The sequence below is a fragment of the Azolla caroliniana genome, unplaced genomic scaffold, assembly GCF_043228905.1.
Source record: "Azolla caroliniana isolate FFs.n. ecotype wild unplaced genomic scaffold, voAzoCaro1.0.p SCAF_5, whole genome shotgun sequence".
NCBI lineage: Eukaryota > Viridiplantae > Streptophyta > Polypodiopsida > Salviniales > Salviniaceae > Azolla > Azolla caroliniana.
Window position 1 is genome coordinate 410408 of NW_028230440.1, and position 17877 is coordinate 428284.

At 36.4% G+C, this 17877-nt stretch overlaps 2 protein-coding genes across 3 annotated transcripts in view; both read right to left on the reverse strand.

Annotated features, from left to right (window-relative positions):
* The window catches only part of LOC147863437 (Calcineurin-like metallo-phosphoesterase superfamily protein), an 82892-nt gene that overhangs the window by 46922 nt on the left and 18093 nt on the right, over positions 1 to 17877 (reverse strand). The gene's annotated exons all lie outside the window — the stretch shown is intronic.
* LOC147863446 (rho GTPase-activating protein 7-like) lies at positions 444 to 17864 on the reverse strand. 2 transcript variants are annotated; one of them, XM_087319233.1, is made up of 23 exons: positions 17156 to 17863; positions 16570 to 16606; positions 15376 to 15452; positions 14277 to 14347; positions 14113 to 14182; positions 13409 to 13535; positions 13180 to 13299; positions 13017 to 13094; positions 12468 to 12523; positions 12309 to 12378; positions 12141 to 12228; positions 8371 to 8614; positions 7678 to 7902; positions 7265 to 7561; positions 7114 to 7157; positions 6727 to 6787; positions 6561 to 6644; positions 4904 to 5017; positions 4333 to 4502; positions 4120 to 4189; positions 3787 to 3873; positions 3346 to 3555; positions 444 to 892 (listed from the first exon to the last, which is right to left on the reverse strand). In XM_087319233.1, the coding sequence occupies exons 1-23, from the start codon at positions 17207 to 17209 to the stop codon at positions 683 to 685; spliced, it is 2664 nt and encodes an 887-aa protein (XP_087175359.1). In that variant the 5' UTR covers positions 17210 to 17863; the 3' UTR covers positions 444 to 682. The 2 variants fall into 2 exon arrangements, with proteins under 2 accessions (XP_087175359.1, XP_087175360.1); XM_087319234.1 differs by lacking the exons at positions 444 to 892; positions 3346 to 3555; positions 3787 to 3873; positions 4120 to 4189 and having other exon boundaries at positions 4333 to 4507; positions 17156 to 17864.

Here is a 17877-nt window from a genome sequence, read left to right on the forward strand (position 1 = left end):
TCTCTTGCCAGAGTTGTATCCCATTTCTTTAACATTAAAATCAACACTTTGTATAAAGAACCATTTATAAAAAAGAAGAATCATTACAGAGGAACCATCCAATGTAAAAGTCAAAATGTTGCAACACTAGAATATCTTTGTACATAAAAGTCTTCTATTGTCAGTGAGTGACCCGTGGTTTTCAATTGATAGGGCTCATTTGTTGATTTGCATTAAAATTATACCAAGAGGTACTAATAAAAAAGCAAGCCATCCTTTTTGGGATCTTTTCACTTACTTGACACTATGACTAGTTCATGGAAATGTAAAACTTGCTTTGGTAAAATCCCTGATAAGATTTCCTTAGCAGAAGAAAACATTATTTAGGATGGTACGTAGTGTAATATAAATATCCCCGCCCGCTCCAATTATCTTGTCATGATAAAACAAAAGAACCTTACATAAACCAAAAGCTTTCAATTTTCAATATACTTCACAACCATCTTGACAAGAAATCTATCCAATATATATATTGAGAATGACAGAAAGATATGGCATTGAAGATGATAGAAACAAGTCCCCCCCATAAAAGCATTTCTCCATCCGTCAGTGCCATCAAATCTAGGACAGTGTGTTTGTCACATATAGCCATTTGCCCTATATCTATATAAAATTAATCCATTTGTTGATCAAATCTACAACACTAATGTGGTCTGGCATGCGGTGATGACGATGAAGAATACAATCCATCATGACCATTGATAGATGAGGGAGTGAATGTTAGATCAAGGTTGTGGAGCTGTTCCATAAGTTGTGAGCGCCTCTCCTTGAAGAAATCCAATCGAGAACTTAACTCTAGAAGAGCCGAAGACGGCATCACTGAATGGCGCTGATACATTATGGAATTCGTCACCTGACAGGACAAAAATCTCAATCTCTCTCTCTCTCTCTCTCTCTCTCTCTCTCTCTCTCTCTCTCTCTCTCTCTCTCTCTCTCTCTCTCTCTCTGTGTGTGTGTGAGTGTGGGTTTCAGGGTTTCTTGCTGTATTTTATATACCTTTTCGTGCTTTAGGGTCACTGTGTTTTAGAGTTTCTGCATTATAGGCTTCTTGCTACATTTTAGGGTTTCCTCTTGCTGCATTTTAGGGTTCATGTTGAGTCTTTAGGGATTTAATGTTTCTTTTTGTCTGTCCCTCATAAGGACCACCGAACCCATGACAAGGATTGACAAGATTGACCAACATGTAACAAACCTTAAGAAAGAAAGAAGTACGACTACAGGGAATCGAACTTTGCACACTACAATTGAAGAAAAAGCAGATGAGCCATGAGATACAACTAATTGAGCAGTTTACACGTGTCCCTGAGTCACTAAATGCCACTCCCGATCAAGAAGGGCATTGTGCACCAAGCTTGTGTATAGCAAAGAAGAAGCAACCCCATTCAGTAAATTTTGGCGAGCGGGAAAAGACATCAATGAAGCTTAAGCACTCATACTACAACCCTAAACCCTTTTCTCAAAAAGTGGGTCATATAACAAACCCTAAACTCTTAACAGCAAGGCTATTAAATAAAATAAAATAAGAAGAATTGCTTTTCTAAAAAAGTGGATTTATTGCAAGGAGAACGCCTTCTATAGGCAGTAGGCACAGCACAAGACAGCAAAGAGAACACTTTATAATAGGTACACCCATTCACAGGACAGCAATGTTGGTGTTGGAATCTTATCCAAGTACACAATGATTTCAACAGCAAAAAAGAGCTCAAAATAAACCTAGGAATGCTACTCAATGACCAGCTGCCTCCACACTAAGAAAAGGGCAAGTTAAAGCAGTGGGTTCGTAAGTGTACGAGTCACACCTGCAAGCACAAATGGCACTTTTCTATGATCCTGGTTGCCAAGGATTGACTCACTCAAACATAAGACATTTGAAGCACTGAGGCAAATGTCAACAACAGAGCACACAGAAGGATCATGGTACTTACAGGTGATGAGATGGTTTACCAACAATGGCCTCACCATTGAGTACATAACTCCAAAATAATGAACAGAAAAAGGTATTGCGGCAAGATCAATGGCAACTCTTTATCCAAAAAGACCTATTCCCCCAAAGAGAATTTATGAGCTTCTCAGGGGATGGACTCATATAGAGACTAACGTACATGGACATCTGCATGCCAAATAGTGTTCTCAAAGCATTAGGCCAACTGAGAGTTTCCTCCGACCAACTAGGTCCTGGAGCAAAACAAACACTTCACATAACTAGAACCAATACATTTTTCAAATTATGTGAAAACAAGATTGAGAGCAAGATTAGGACACCGAAATAGATGCCTCCACCACACCAACCAACCCAACACACTAGCCATGCACTTCATGCTTTAACTAACCATCTCCAAATCATTCCACCATATGTGTTAAGATCATTATCACGATTCTATTGGAAACCTAGAACTTTCCTTTTTGTTTCAGCATCGATAACATGAATTCATCCATATTGGCAATCGTGATTTTATAGGACGATTTGGCCTCTAGTAGATGTTAATATTTCTTTTTCTCAGAGTCTGTAAGGCATAATATTTAGGTTCTGGTTCAAAATAGCATGGGGCTGAATCCCACTCTCATCGAGACTTCTATACATTGCTCCCCATGGGTCATGCATGGAGGCCCCCAGTGGACATTTCATCACCATCTCGCTTCTTCATTACTAACAACTCTCCCTTTTTTTGATCCCTCATTCACTAAAACGCTAAATGATTTTTGAACATCCCTTGTCTGTGTGTAAATTTTTTCTTTTATTCTGTATCACCAATCTCCTCCGTTTCTTAGTATTTCATTCACTAGAACACCAAGAAATTTTTGAACGTGTTGGTTTGTAACATTTAGGAGTGACATGAAAAGCATAGGCCATATATAACGATTCAGTAATATCAACTCTACATTTTTAAACAAAAAGACAAGCTTAACTACCAGTATTTAGCTTTTATGAGTTGATTAAGACCTTGATCCAATCATTAGTACTCTACCAGACATTTCCCTAAATGGAGTAATAGGTCTATGCAATAATCTTAGTGAACTTTGTAAAGATCTCTCTGACAGAATAAAAAGTTAATAATTAAAATATTAGCAGTAAAAAGCTAAAAATTAATATTTCAACTCTTGTTATGGCAGGGGTCATATTATCCTAGCTATAAGGAGTACTTTTTTTATTGTTCTAAAACAACATGAAGGAATCAATAATTCAATAAAAAGACAAGAAAACATTCTGTTAAATTCCAAAGGATTAAAAAATATTTGTCATATGCTCAGACAACTTCCTATTTAGTTCATGCATGCTTGATCAATCAATATATACTTGATCCTTACCATGTCTGAGGAAGGGACAGTTATATAGTTTGTCGATGTGTCATATGACCTTGGACCATCCATACCATGTCTCCAGGCAAACTGTCTTCCACTCGAAGATGGTCCAGCTGGTAATTGTAGTTGTCTCCAATCACCTGGGGCCACAACCTCTTGTTGCATTGCTCTTCGACGTAATTCCATCCCTCGTGCCCTCTCTACTTTCAGTGTCTCCTGAATAAAATGTTTGAAGGAATGAAAACATATTCAGTTTGTTGGTTATAAACAACACATATCGACAAACTATATACGGCTGCAGGTTATAAGCAGCATTAAGATGTGAAAACTTCATTCAGTTGCTCATAAACAACAGAACTAGAAAAATGGAAAATCTTCAATTCGTTGCTCCAAACATGAAGAAAGATTAGAAATCTTCATTTGGTACTTCAATTTACTGAAAGAAACCTTGGCTTCTGCTAATGCATTGTGTTGGTGTAATATAGCATGCTCTAGGGTTGTTGATGAGTGTCCTGACCCATTACGGCCTTCAAGCTGAGAAAAATATCAATAAATGTAAGTTTAGAATACGTACAGTAATACCTTCATAGCTAGAAAAACAAAAGAAGGGGCTGACAAGACCTCATAAACACAATGATGAAGCTCTAATCAATAAATGGCTATGTTAAATAGGCTTAAGAATGAACAAGTATGGAAGCATTTAGTGTTTGGTACAAAACAGAAAGTGAAAAAACAAGAAAACACCAAAACCTACAATAGACTTCATTCAAATTTCCCAACCTCATTATTTTTCTGTTTTTCATTGTGACAAAGTGCCAGTGTCCGCTCCATCTCTTGCTGCAAAATTTTCCTGCAAAGTATACAATAAATCAAATCAGACATTCACTGACAAGTGTTGCCAAACTTTGCCAGCAAAAATAGCAGGGCAGTATAGCAATCAAAACGATCTTAAATAAACTGAAATTAGCATTTGGATAAACGGTGTTTCCATACTGTTGAGCTTGGAGATTTTTTACACGTTGATATCTTTCATTTGTCTCTGCTATCGAACCACCTTGTTGTTGTCGTTGCTGGGTTAACTGTAAGTGAAGCTCTGTAACTTTCTGTTTTAAACGTGCTACATCAGCTTCAACTATTGCAATCTCCTCTAGTTCAGCCCTTGTCTAACCTATCAGAAAAAATACACAGTCACTTCACATTATCTTAACAAACTGCACTACATGCAAATCATGCAGTCTAAATATTAATTAACTCACAGGCATTCCTTTCTCTTGTTTTAATGCATTATAACATGGAAGAAACGGAATATAATGCCCAAACATGTCAACACCAAAACAAAGGGAAAAGGGAATGCATCAACCAAAAATTGCTGAAATAGCTTACATAACTGAGAAAAAGGGCATGCAGTGAACATATAATTGCTTTTTGGGGGGTTGAAAATGGGCATCAGGCAATTAAAGAAAAAACCATGGGTATATCAGAGATTTTCCCTTATATCAAAGGCATTCCTAACAAATTGTGTCCTCTCTATGGTTCCATTTCCTTCCAATATTTATATGACAACCTTGCTATCAAGAGTTCCTGGCATTTGTGACTGTGAAGAATGAATGCCTAAACCAAGCTCTAAAGTTGCACGCAAGTCTCTCTCTGTCTGCAACTGTTCTTGTAATCTAACCACCTGCAAAATTCAAATCAGCACAGTTAAAAAGAAAAAGTTTTAAATTGTTACATATGATCCAGACTTTAGCAATAGCATTTTTTCTTGTCCCAGTTATAGAGGAAAATGTTTGAGTAATTATGTAAAATATTGACACTGCAATATCATATTATATCTCCAGTTAGAGAGGGAAAATGTTCAAGAAGTTGGATATGATGCAGGGTTTTTAAAAAACAATTTTCTTTTCCCAGTTTGAGAGAAAATTGTCCGAGCAATTAGATATTATTCAAAGAATGAAAGAGCATTTTTCCTTTTACTAAAAACTGGGCTTTCAGTAACTTTACATAAATCCCCACCAGAATCACCATGTGGCATAATGCTTAAGGGAATAAAAACTACAACTATTGCAAGAACTTGAATATAACTAAAAAAAGATTGCAGTCAGACACCCATCTGTTAGACATCATCACCTACTTTAATACTTGGCAACAGAAAAACGATCTATTATAATAATAATTCACAGATTTCCCCAAATCAGTTGTTTACTCAGACTTAGAAACCAGTCGATTCATTACTAATTGACACTTTTACTTTAGTTTCATAATCTAGATGTAAAGCCTGAGAACCAGAAATACTCCATAAATATCTCTCTAAAGATTGTAGTTCCATGTTTTGCTGCTTTCTTGATGCAGGAAAAGAGAGATGAGTGGGCAGCAACTAGATATAACCAAACAAGGAGCAACAGGCCTAACTTTCCTTTCTATTGCATCAATGGATATAATGTATCCTTCCTCCATTCAGCTCTCTGCTTGTCGCCTCTATTTTTTCAGGAATCCTTCAGCTACCTTTAAATATTCTGGAAACATGATCTTTATAATAAATACTAGATAACAATCTTAGATTTGTATTCATAGATCACGACTGGTCATGGGGTGAGTCTTGTATGATTTATTTATAATCTCTTCCACACATGTTTCATACATAAGTATGAAATGAAAATATATCTGTTAAGGGGTTTTACGAAACAATGAATTTTCTTGTGACACTGCACTCACTGTCTGTAGCCAGTAACATACTCTAAGAATCCTATGCAAATGGCTGCCAGGTGTACATGCACCAAGTTTTCTGATGATGGAACTATGGCATGTCAGGGCCCATTCATAACTATAGTCTCAACGAATTAGAGTTGATCGTTGAGAGTCTGATCTTCTTTGTCTTTGATGACATCATTTCTTATCACATCATTTCAAAGCAATCATAAAACATGAGCTATTTTTCAAATGTATAAAGCATGCAGTGATATCTGGATGTATGAAGTTGACATGTCCAATGTGGATTGGGGTAGTAAACACAAACTAGCGTAAACATCAATATGGCTAGACATTAAGATACACATGGAAACTTTTTGACCATATACAAATAGAAATTTGCATACGAACAATTTATGAATTTGCAATATTCCAGATACTCTTTAAAAAATGCAAACAGACAAATCCACATTGTTGAAGCTAAAAACCATGCACCATCCCAAAATTCAAATAGAGAAATTAGATTGCAAACCCACATCCTGTTCTAATGCAATTCGCCGCTCATGGAGGGCTTGTTTTCGCCTTTCAAGACTTGCTTGTAATGCCGCATTCCCCTTTGCCTGGAAAATAAGCGAAGTTCCATCACATGAAAAAAAAATGATCCACTCTTTAAGAAACCTTCTTAAAGAGCAGTTTTTCAACCTCTTTCGCAATTTTATTGCAAAGCTCTTCTCGTGCTGCTTCTAGTCTTTGTATCGCAAGCCTGTAACAAGAACCACACAAATATTATTCAAACCTTAAAGTGCTGCCAAGATTTCTTGAGATGACTTTCTACGATGATAGAAGCATTATAAGGCTTCATTAGCAAGGCATGAGAAACACAGTGAATGTCTATACTTTTCCCTTTTAGTGAGAATCTTCACTTTTCTTTTCATGCTTAGATTAGTCATGATAATATCATAAAAATATAATGCTCAAACTTCAAAAAGTGTGATATTCCAAGAAACAAACAGGTGAAGAGTTTATTAAATCACACAAACATAAGGCATAGCAATATCAAAAATAGAAAGTGACTTGTAAGTGACTCACTCTTCATCTTCTGATGAATCCATCCCACTTGTCCTCTTACTAATCTAATCACAAATCATACAAATAATTAAAAGAGTGGAGAGGTCCAAAAATATCTTTCATCCAATTATATATATAGTTTAGTTTTAACGAATTATGGCTGCATGCTTACCGATGGAAGGCCCCAAACAGAACCCCATTTGTTACTAGGGACAGATCTATGAGCCCCTGGCACTAGCTTCTCGCCTATATGACCATTATGGTTTGTTATATTTGGGCTAGCTGACGGTGTTTCTGAATCTGCCCATGACACTATGCTTTCAGGAACTGGCGTGTTAATCCCATTATCTTGTTGCCTCTCTTCAGATTCCAAACTAATATACTGAGACAGGCCTTTCATCTTCTTCTTGCGTGATGAGCTAATCGTTAAGTTAGAAGAATCAACCTCAGAGTCACCAGTTTCAAAAACCTTCATTTGAAAGACCAGAGTCCATGTTGGGTTATATATTATTCAAGCACCATCGAAAAACCGATAAGAATTCATATTGTACATTACATATAGAGCCCAGAAGAACGTATACTCACCTTTATATCGTAGATGTCACTCTCCTCATTACCACTGCTCTCACTGAAGGTCCTACTAGCAAGCTGATTTGCATTGTCTCCATCGATATGAAGTTCATTGTGATCATCATTATAACCCCCATTATGCACTTGTGGGACATCATCATCCGATAGCCCTTCGCTACTACTATCTTCCACATGTGGATATGAATCAAAACTTGTCTGATTTGCATCAACAGTACATGCCTAAAAGGAGGAACTTTATAGCGTTATGCCAAACAGCCAAATTTATCAAGAATAATTCACTAGACATAATGATATTTGAATTTTTATACCAACTGCGATATAGATATTTCGATGTTCTATGATGGGGGGATTCTGTCATGAAAAACCATCCACCTAATCTATGTAGTGCGAATGATCGTCTTAGGTTTAGGATCAAACCAATCGTAACCTAATCATGTGAGTGAATGGCATCATGAAAAAAATAATCACAAGTTATGGCATGTGCTCCTGTTATTAGTTTTGTGCAAATGAACCCCCTATTCTTTAGGTTCAAACCCCTAGTTTGTAGGATCAAACCAATCATAACCTAATCATGCAAGTGAATGACAAAATTCTGTAAGGAAACTATTTTCTCAATAATAATATTGATAATTAGATATTACAAAACTAGATCCTAAGCTAAACATAAATCATTGAAAATATGAATACCTCAAAGATTTTACCATAATCTTCTAAGAGAGTTGTGATTATGGCTTGAGCGCTATTCGCGGCCGCAGCGGCTGCTAGAAGCTGAGCAGCATTATCTCCACTAATATCTGACTCATCTTCAAGTCCACATTCACCCGCCAAAAGAGGTCTCAGAAGCAGTGGAGCCATACATGCTGCAACAGCTGATGCTGTCATGCGATTTTCAGAGCTATGGTCGACGACAGCTCCCATCATTTTAAGCACTCTGGAATATTAAGTAAAAATAATATGCGTATGTTGTTAGCTTCTTTAGAACTCAAAGAAGCATGCAATCTTATTATTCCTCTCTTGTTTCATGTGTACAAGTTGTGTTGTACAATTCCTATCTGGAGTTTGTCTTTATGATTTATACGTAGCATTTTATAGGAACGAAAAATATAATTTATTTTTAGACAATCCTAATTCCTGTTTTTGATCCATTTCAAGATGACTATTTATAGGATATTACTTGAATCTTGTGGTTTGAATGAACGCTATTGGTTTAAGAGTTCTTGTTCTCAGTAAGTTGACAGTGTAGGAAATATCTAGCCAGAAATGTTTGGAGATTGGCACCTTGGTCAGTAGGACAGGTGATCAAATGACAATTAAATGAGATTGTTGAATAATTTCTTGAGTGTAATTCTGTTAAGAGATGATGATGCATTGTGTTGTTTTGTATGTCCTAAAAATCTGAAAGCAAAGCAGAAATCCAAGATTGGTAATTTCAAATGTGTGCTCCAAGGATCACAAGATGTAATTAATATTTTCTGCCCACCAAAGTGCCAAGATAACATCATCAACATAAACTACAAGATTGTTATTAGGTCAATAGATTCAGCCTTAGAACATGACCATTAGATTAAGCCTTGTGCAATGCATGCAAATGCAAAAGAGGAAACCAATGCACTGATATATACAACAGTAGTAGATATCATAATTTGCATGTGATGATGTGGATACTATCTATAAATATGTAGGTAAACCATTTGCATATAGCCAATAACCATTTGGAGACAGTATACAGCCAATAAAGATTAATGTTGAGACTTTCAATCAAGTGTTTGGAGATGGTAAACAGGTCACCCAAAGATGTCAAAATGGGAACCGATGGTTTCTTACTTACCATGGGAAGTTGGAAAGCGTGTTGAACTCTGTAAGGCTTCTATTGGAGCATAATCACAGCAAAAATGCAAAAATGCCATTGGAATTTTAAGGAATCACGTGATTCTTTTGTTCTGATACGCCATTGTGCAAGTGAATGTAGGGAATGCTAAGTTGTCAGCAGATGCCTCAGAAGTGCAAGATCGATCAAAATCATCAGTGCTGAATTCACCCCCCATCCTCCTGGGTACAGAGCTGTCTTTTACTTTTCATCTATTTTCAACTTTGGTCATTGTTATCCATGAGCAGAATTTTTCAAAAGCCTCAGATTTGTACTTATAAGACTAAAGTAATCTCCAAAAACAAAAAGAGTGAAGAGGATTTGATGCATGAGAAGAGACCGCTTTCTGAAATAAAATCTAGTGTTGTTTCCCATGCTGGCAAGGTCAAAACAGCAGCAGAGTCAAACATTGAAAATGATGGCTTTGCTGTCACCAATAGTAATTTAGGCACTTGCTCTGTATAGGACGGGACAGAAAGACTATTAAAAGAGAGTTCATGCACATATTGAGATTATAGCTAGCTATCTAAGATAAACGAAAAATTGGAATGTGTCAAACCCCTGATAACTGAGACGTAATTAGAGTCACAATGTGTGACAGGCCGAAGACATGATGAATAAAGAAGAAAATTAATCTCGAAAAGATCTCATACATGTAGCAGATCCACCATGTACAATCCAATCAGAGGCTTATACAGAATGTAGAAAATAACTGATAGCAACAAAGAGTGTCCTATACAATGTCGTGTCTGAAGTGACAGATAGTTGACTGGGTTCCTGAAACAAGCTTCATCACCCTTCTTTTTCTTTCAGCACCCCGACTCCTACTGCCCTAATTCTGCGACATTACCAGTAATCAATATCCTTTTTCATTATTTTCCCTTTTGAGCCTACTGCAGCAAACAGGGGCCTGAAGTGATTCAAAGTAAGCTATGACCTCCGAGTTAAATTAAACAAGACAAAGCATATTCCCATAGTAGAAAGTTAAATTGACGGTTAGTGATTAGGGATTGATGATATCCTTCAAACTGTTCCAGTATTTTCACCATTATGCTGATCATTCTCTTCACATCAATTTCTCCACTGCTACAATGATGTCTCATAGTTCCCACAATTTACAAGCTAGATCAGCATAATGAAGCAACCAAGGAGCTGAAGTGTTTCAAAGTAAGCCATGAGTTCTGAGTTAAATTAAACGAGACAAACCATCCTTCCAAAGTAGAAAGTTTAAGTTGATGATCAGTGATTAGTGATTGATAATATCCTTCAAACTTTTCCAGAATTCACCATTATGCTCATCATTCTCTTCAAGTCAAATCCTCCACCACTACAAAGATGTTGTCCCATAATTCTAGCAATTTACAAGCTAGACCACTGCTGAAGCTTTATTGTGAGTAATGAATGTCCCAAAATTCCCTTTCCCATTGGAGGAACCAAGCATAGGATTTGATATGGTACCGGTCGTTGAATGGCTGTCATACACCATGCACATGTCATATTGGCACACTCTTGGAGAACAATGTTGGTAATGTTGAGAACAAGAAATAGTACATTTTGTGGTTTCTTCCCAGGATGGAAATTCAACAAAATTAGTGGGCTTCACTGCAATTTATGCATTTTTAAGACAATTACAGATATGATTGCCTATCAGCATAGCACTTTTGCATGCCAAATAGGGTAGATTGTTTCAGGCAGTTTTGCCGAATCTGAGAAGAAGACACTAAAGGTATTGTGACATCCAGAAAAAGTGGATAAGAAAGGATCACAGAAAGGAACCGAGAAGGAACAAATATTAATTTAAAGTTTTAGTAGATCAGAAACATTTGATGATGAAGTAAGATAATCACAGAAAACTTAATGAATAGAGATGACTAGCTATAATAGGACTGGAATCCCCCAGTAGCAGAATAAGTGATTAAGAGTGCAAGACTGATCAACAGAAGAGAATGCTCTCAACTAAAGATGGCTGATAAGAAGGAACAGGAAACTGAGAATGAATAATGCCCACAGAAAAGAGAAATCAGAGATGTCCAACTGATTGTGAGAGAATGATGTGCCGCTATCTATAGAACCACACGTAACATATTCGCAAAATTCTCTTAAAGAGTTTAACTGATTTGGTTGACAAAGTAGGTGAGTGGTTACATAAAAAAATAAGAGGAGTATTTAAAGCAACTGTAGGAGAGGATTTATATGTCACAACCTACCTTGATGACATGGAAATGAGGCAGCTAAAATGTCGGTCATTAATATATGCACAACGATAAGTTTATATCCTCTCTGATTCACTACACTTGACTTCCGGCATTTCTCGCTCACAAACCCATGGAGATAGTACATAATATACGGCGGAGTAAATCTTACAACTAATCATGATTAAATGGTTTATAAAATGAGTTGACCATAAGAAATTGCCATATGAGATTATTGCAAAAACATATAAATTTGAAGTCACAACTATCTAACTGATGTCTTTTTCTGCACAAAAACAGAGCTTATATCAGCTGTACAAGAAGTTCAGCAGAATGGTTAGATACATGCTTACTTCAGCCATTCCCATAACAATGCATAAGATAAAGAAAGAAAATACCTTTGTAATAGCCTTCTGTTTGGTTCAGGAAAAGTTTCAGCTACAGCCAAGCGAAGAGCCATGACTCGGGATTCCTTGCCTTCCATCCCTACCAGCAATCATATTTATGGAAAACGAGGTTTACTATCAAACTGCAAAAATGATTATGAACATGTAAAGAAGGCTTACTGTGGGCTTCAAGCAGGGCAGTGCAGCAAGGAGTGGGTACAGGTGATGAAGGCAACTCTCTGAGAACATGCTGCCAGACACATGGAAATTTATTCTCGAAAATGTATGATTGCAAGAGACAGAGCTCAGTGTCAATGAAAAGATGAAATGAGAAAGTACCTTCATGCAATCACTTATAATATGAGCATCTTCATCTATTCCAAACTCATTTTTCCCTGTATATTTGTGGTGAAATGAATCAATTAAGTTTCGAATGAATTTTTACATCATATATATGGTTAACAAAGAGACTTCAACATTTTTCTTGACGTTAACATTATTTCTATGACATTGTCTGGAGCTGGGGCATGCACTTTGGTTTTCAGCTGCAGTCTTCATAAAAAAACAAAGAGTCTGTGGAGCTATTTACTATTTAAAACAAGTGGATGAGTGCCATTTACTGCCATATTCTTGTAGTTAGTTTGATCACTTACGGTGTAACATAACTTATGACTGCTGAAACATAAACTATAATCATTTCTATTTGTATCTCACATAAAAAGGGCATTGTTCAACAACACATATGACACTCATGAAATGGTTACTGTAATATGGCATCTTTACATAACAAATAAAAAGTACCCATTGAGCTAATTTCAACTTCTCTCTCAAACATATATGGAAACTGAACAATGCAAATACTTGGATATTTGGCGGAATAATATGTACCTTGTTCATAATCGCGTATCCGTTGATCCACATCATCAACATCAGCAGACTGTCTAAGTACACCCTCAACTTTCACACCTGATATTTTCATTGACCAAAGAACATGTGTTAAAGTTATCTAGGTTAAGAGTCAAGCTAAAGAAATTATATCTTCAGTGCATACCATATTGCTCTATGAAGCACAATGCTTTTTCCAGAAAAGAGGGACTTCCATCTATATCTTCTAGAGCAAGAAGTATTGGTCTTCCCACAACTAAAGATTTCACCGGTCGCCGTTCCCTACCTGACACACGAAAAAGAGATGAAAATAAGTGAGACAGAAAATAAGAAGTCGGGGCATCACAACCCCAAAATGCACATATACCACATTTACAGTAGTTGTTGATAAATACCTTCGCCAGCATCTATTGAATCATGCCTGAATATTCCACCTTGGCCTGCAAGCATAGGGCTGGGAGCTGCAGCAAGGGCTTTTTCTAAAGCATCCTTCCAGTCATCTAGGTCCTCTGTGGTTTCCGCCTATAATACATGAGATGTGATATCACATATCCAAGATGAAAGTTTCGACATCTATATAAAGACATTCATAAGCACAGATCATGACAGAGGAAGTTCAAGTTGACGTATCCTGCATAGTTGGATCAGTGAATTCAATCATCCATGAATGTTACCTACTCATATCATCAGTTCATAAACAAACTAATGAGTCTAGTTATTTTGACATTCTTATCCAATGGGGAGATTTGGCCTGGTGAAACCAAGGATTAAAAAAAGATAGAAACCAAAAATTTGTATTGAGGATTACCAATCTCTGAAGAGAGAGAGCAAGAAAGAAAGAAAGGATGTATTAATGCCTTTTAAGAGGCCAAAATGGCCTATAAGACCAAACAAGAGAGACTTGCCAAAACAAAAGGAGAATCAAATTACATAAAAAATAATATAAAAAAAATCCAAAAGGACTCAAGATTAAAACGTCATTAATATTTAAAAATGTCTAGAAACCAAAATAAACATTTTCCTCTCAAGAAGCTCCTGAATCTATTCATAATTTAACCAGAACACCCTCGTTTTTATTAGGTCCTTCATGGAAAATTACCTTAAGGGTGAATGCTCGCCCGTCAGGAAACAAGACAGTCAGCAACTTTTTGTCTTCCCGAACAAGTACACTAGGTAACATACACAACTTTAGTTAGAAAATCCAAATACATGACTGCACAGAACTGTAAGAGAATCTGTCTTAAGAAAGAAAGAGAATTGCACCTTCCTGAATTGTTCAAATCTATCCCACCTAAAGCCAAATTTGTTTCGGCTCCCTTATTTGATGGCACATTCTGTATGACAAGTATCAGATAAATGTCAATAATTTATACTGTAATGTTACATGTTACTGTACAATCGTCAGGATCTCATCTGAAAGAAATAACAGGGTGCAATTGTACAAATAATAGTTCCCCTTAAATGGCTACAATGAGCATGCACATACATAGTTGGCCCTTTTCTAATTCGGATTTTTCCAATTAAAATATGAGATCATCAATTGCTTACCCATTTGGTCTACAGTCAGCATCTTTCCATAGCATTCTCTAAATAATGTCTACAATAGATAATAGTTTGTGTGTTTAATCCTTAGGAACAGAGTTGGCCATACACAGAAAGCTCAAGCTTAGGTGCATTACATGTACATTATATACAGTAAGGTCTTTATTTCAAAGCATGAAGCAAGTATAATTTTGTGTTTATTTCATTTTTAGTAGAATAACTTCCATGTGGAATATACTTTCAATCCTTTAGATGTTACACATATTTCTCTCACAAGATTCATAAATTCCAGATTCCGACATATATAGTTCTTCCTAAAGAATACAAGTGATGTTTCAAAATTCTATCCTCCAAACTAGACTTCGGAATCATTCTATCCCAAATGTATATTCGTTACAGTGGTCTGATTGACATTTAATCAAATCTATCAAGATCTCAATATAATGAATGTCAATAATGGATCAAACTTGTGCGACAAACATGCAGTGAATTGTTACCATGGTTCTTGATTTCAGATTTGCGCACATCCACAAAAGTATTCAAACTTCAAACTTGTTACACATTTGTGAAATTAATGAGTCAAAAACTGTTTCCCATAACTTTACAACTTGTTCAGACAGTTTAATTGTGCATAGTATATAGGTGGAGCATGTACATCTATGTGTTCTAATAATTTGTTAATTAGACACAATTACTTTAAAACATCCTCTGAAGTCCTCGGTGCATATATTGTATTCTGAAGGTGTATTTACTTATAATTTTGATCACTATTGACTAGAAATATAAAGTCATACTTTAAAATTTTAAGTGGATAACTCACAGGGTCACTTTTGTAAAAGAACAGAGAGATGCGCGTGAGTATGAACCAGCGTCTCTTCCATGACTTCCACCCCAGACCTATCAGAAATTATGACAACCTTTAATAGTTCCACATTTTCAACATATATACTTGACTCAACACATCACTAGTTGCTGCAAGCAACCATTTACTTTCACGTTTTAATGCATTAGAAAACATTAAACTTTAAAGATAGGAGGAACTTTACTGCATCTTTCTTTTTATCGTTCAATGCCAAGACAATTTTCCAAGAGAGCATTTCAGTAAGCACGTACATTGTCACAAAAAGTTTCTTTTCTCTATAGTAGCTCATTCAAAAAAGTTGGAACTAGCTCAATGAACTAGTAGTGCTGCAAGCTTTCAGCATCGCAGGTACAAAATATATTCGGTCAAAGCAGATTAAGATTCAATATACACTTAATTACTCTCACTGAAACAATTTATCCATTCAGAGTTAGTTTCTGTGGAAGTAATTCATGATGAACCTTATGTATACCTTCACAATAACATAGCAGCACTGAATTACAAGCATAAAATGTGTTTTCAAGTAAAACTTGAAATACATGTGCTCTACAAGTAGCAAGTGCAAATCTGGATTTTATTAAACTCCATTAAAATTAACTTTATGTCAACTTCCCAATCATTCAGTTCAAATACCAGATAATTCTTGGCCTTTCAGATTAATCATTCTAGAATCTATTTTACTTTATTTTATCCCCAAACCTAAAGACACCAGTGCAAGAGTTTAATATCTTCTTGGTTCAAAACATATTTCTGGTTTGGCTATCTACATTTAAATAGGGTTTTCATGTCACATGAATAGCAAGAACTGATTGTGCATATCAATAAACAGTTTCATGCATACTGCATTTACGACAACTACCATCAAAGAATAGTTTTTGTTATTTTTCTGAACTTGAATTTGAGACTTTTTAAGAGAGAGGATTCTGCAATTTCAATTATCCACACAATGTACCAAGCTTTTCACTATTCTCAGTATATCTATAGTGTTTAAATGTAAAATTGCATTCTGAGGCATTAAAATAGTGAACTATGGACTTGTCTTTCAACCTCTGATGTGTGAAAGATGCAGTAAAGGTCAGAACATATATAAAAATATTTGCTCTTGAAGAAATATAGAAGCAACAGACGAAATGGAAGTTGAATATATCTTACCTTTCGATGATATGTATAAAGGTCCACTTTTGAAGACCTACAGAAACAAAGATGAAATGAAGGCTGTTAAATATTGAAAAATCATCTTTACTCAGCACACATTCGATCAGTAAACCAATCATATTATTCAGCATATGAAATGAAAATTGTTACTCATGCAAACAATCATCATTTTCACCATATGGAATGAAAGGTAGCATGTAAGTAACCAGAAGTTTCCTAATATCATAGTAAAAATTAGATTCATTTTGATGTGACAGAATGTGAAGGTAAAATGTGTTCAACATGCTAGCTTAATTTGCAAACAGTGAAACAATACAAGCACATTCTGAAGAAAATTTTCATGAAATTCGAGAAATGCAGGGAGAATGAATGTATATAATGCAGTAGTTCCTTAAGCGGAGAGTATAGGTACTTAGATGGAAATATAGGTCCTTAAATGGAAAGTGTAGGTTGTTCATTCACGGAGGAAGAAAATGCGGATTGATGAAACTCGCCACTGAAGAGATTTGACACGGAAAACTATTGCAGTTTTGCAATGCAGTGCTTAAATATCAAGAGATGAACAGAAAGATGCAAAGCGTACCAGGTTTGATCTTCGGATTCTGGGACGTTCGTAAGGTGTGACAGGAGCAGACATTTTGATTGCTTCAGGAAAATGGTCCAGAAGCCATATAAACTGTGAGTGTTCCCTGCGAGCTCATAATCTGGAAGCATGACCGTTTCTCCCATTTCCTTGGATGACTCCGGCAAGCTTCTCCTGTCTCCTCGTGCGTCTCCCCATTTATGGCACGCTTCTCCCGCTCCCTTAGAGGTTTCTCATTTTTCTCATACGTTTTTCCTGTTCTTCAACGTCTCTTCGTAACTTATGTGATCTCCTGCTGCTTTGGCTTCACAGAAATGGTTGAGATGCCGTGGAGTCTGCGATCTTTTTCTGTACTCTTAGAAGCTCGGAACATGAACACGTTTCGCCCGTGCCTTGTGTGGCTAGGTTTCTTCGTTTCTGAAACGGCGGGCAGCTTATGAACATTAAAGAAGATGAAGATGAAGATGATGGTGATGGTGACGACGGTGAGGAGTGACGAAGAAAGTAAGCTCACATTGTGAGAGCTGATGAATTATGGGTGAAAAGTCAGTCTGAATGGCGATGGAGAGAATCAGACGGTGGCAATGATGAGAGAAGAGAATAACGTGCAAAAGAAAAAATGCAGATGGAAACGTGGGGTTAGATGAGCGATGGCGTGGAACAGAAGGAAAGAGAAGAAACAGGCTTCGGTGTGTGTACAGTGTGTGTATGTGAGAGAAGGA

Coding starts and splice junctions, on each gene's coding strand:
- LOC147863446 (XM_087319233.1), bottom strand. CDS start 17,209: ATGTCTGCTCCTGTCACACCTTACGAACGTCCCAGAATCCGAAGATCA. Junction 15,453..16,569: donor TTTATACATATCATCGAAAG/GTAAGATATATT, acceptor AATTTCTGATAG/GTCTGGGGTGGAAGTCATGG. Junction 893..3,345: donor CTGTCCCTTCCTCAGACATG/GTAAGGATCAAG, acceptor TTGTCCTGTCAG/GTGACGAATTCCATAATGTA.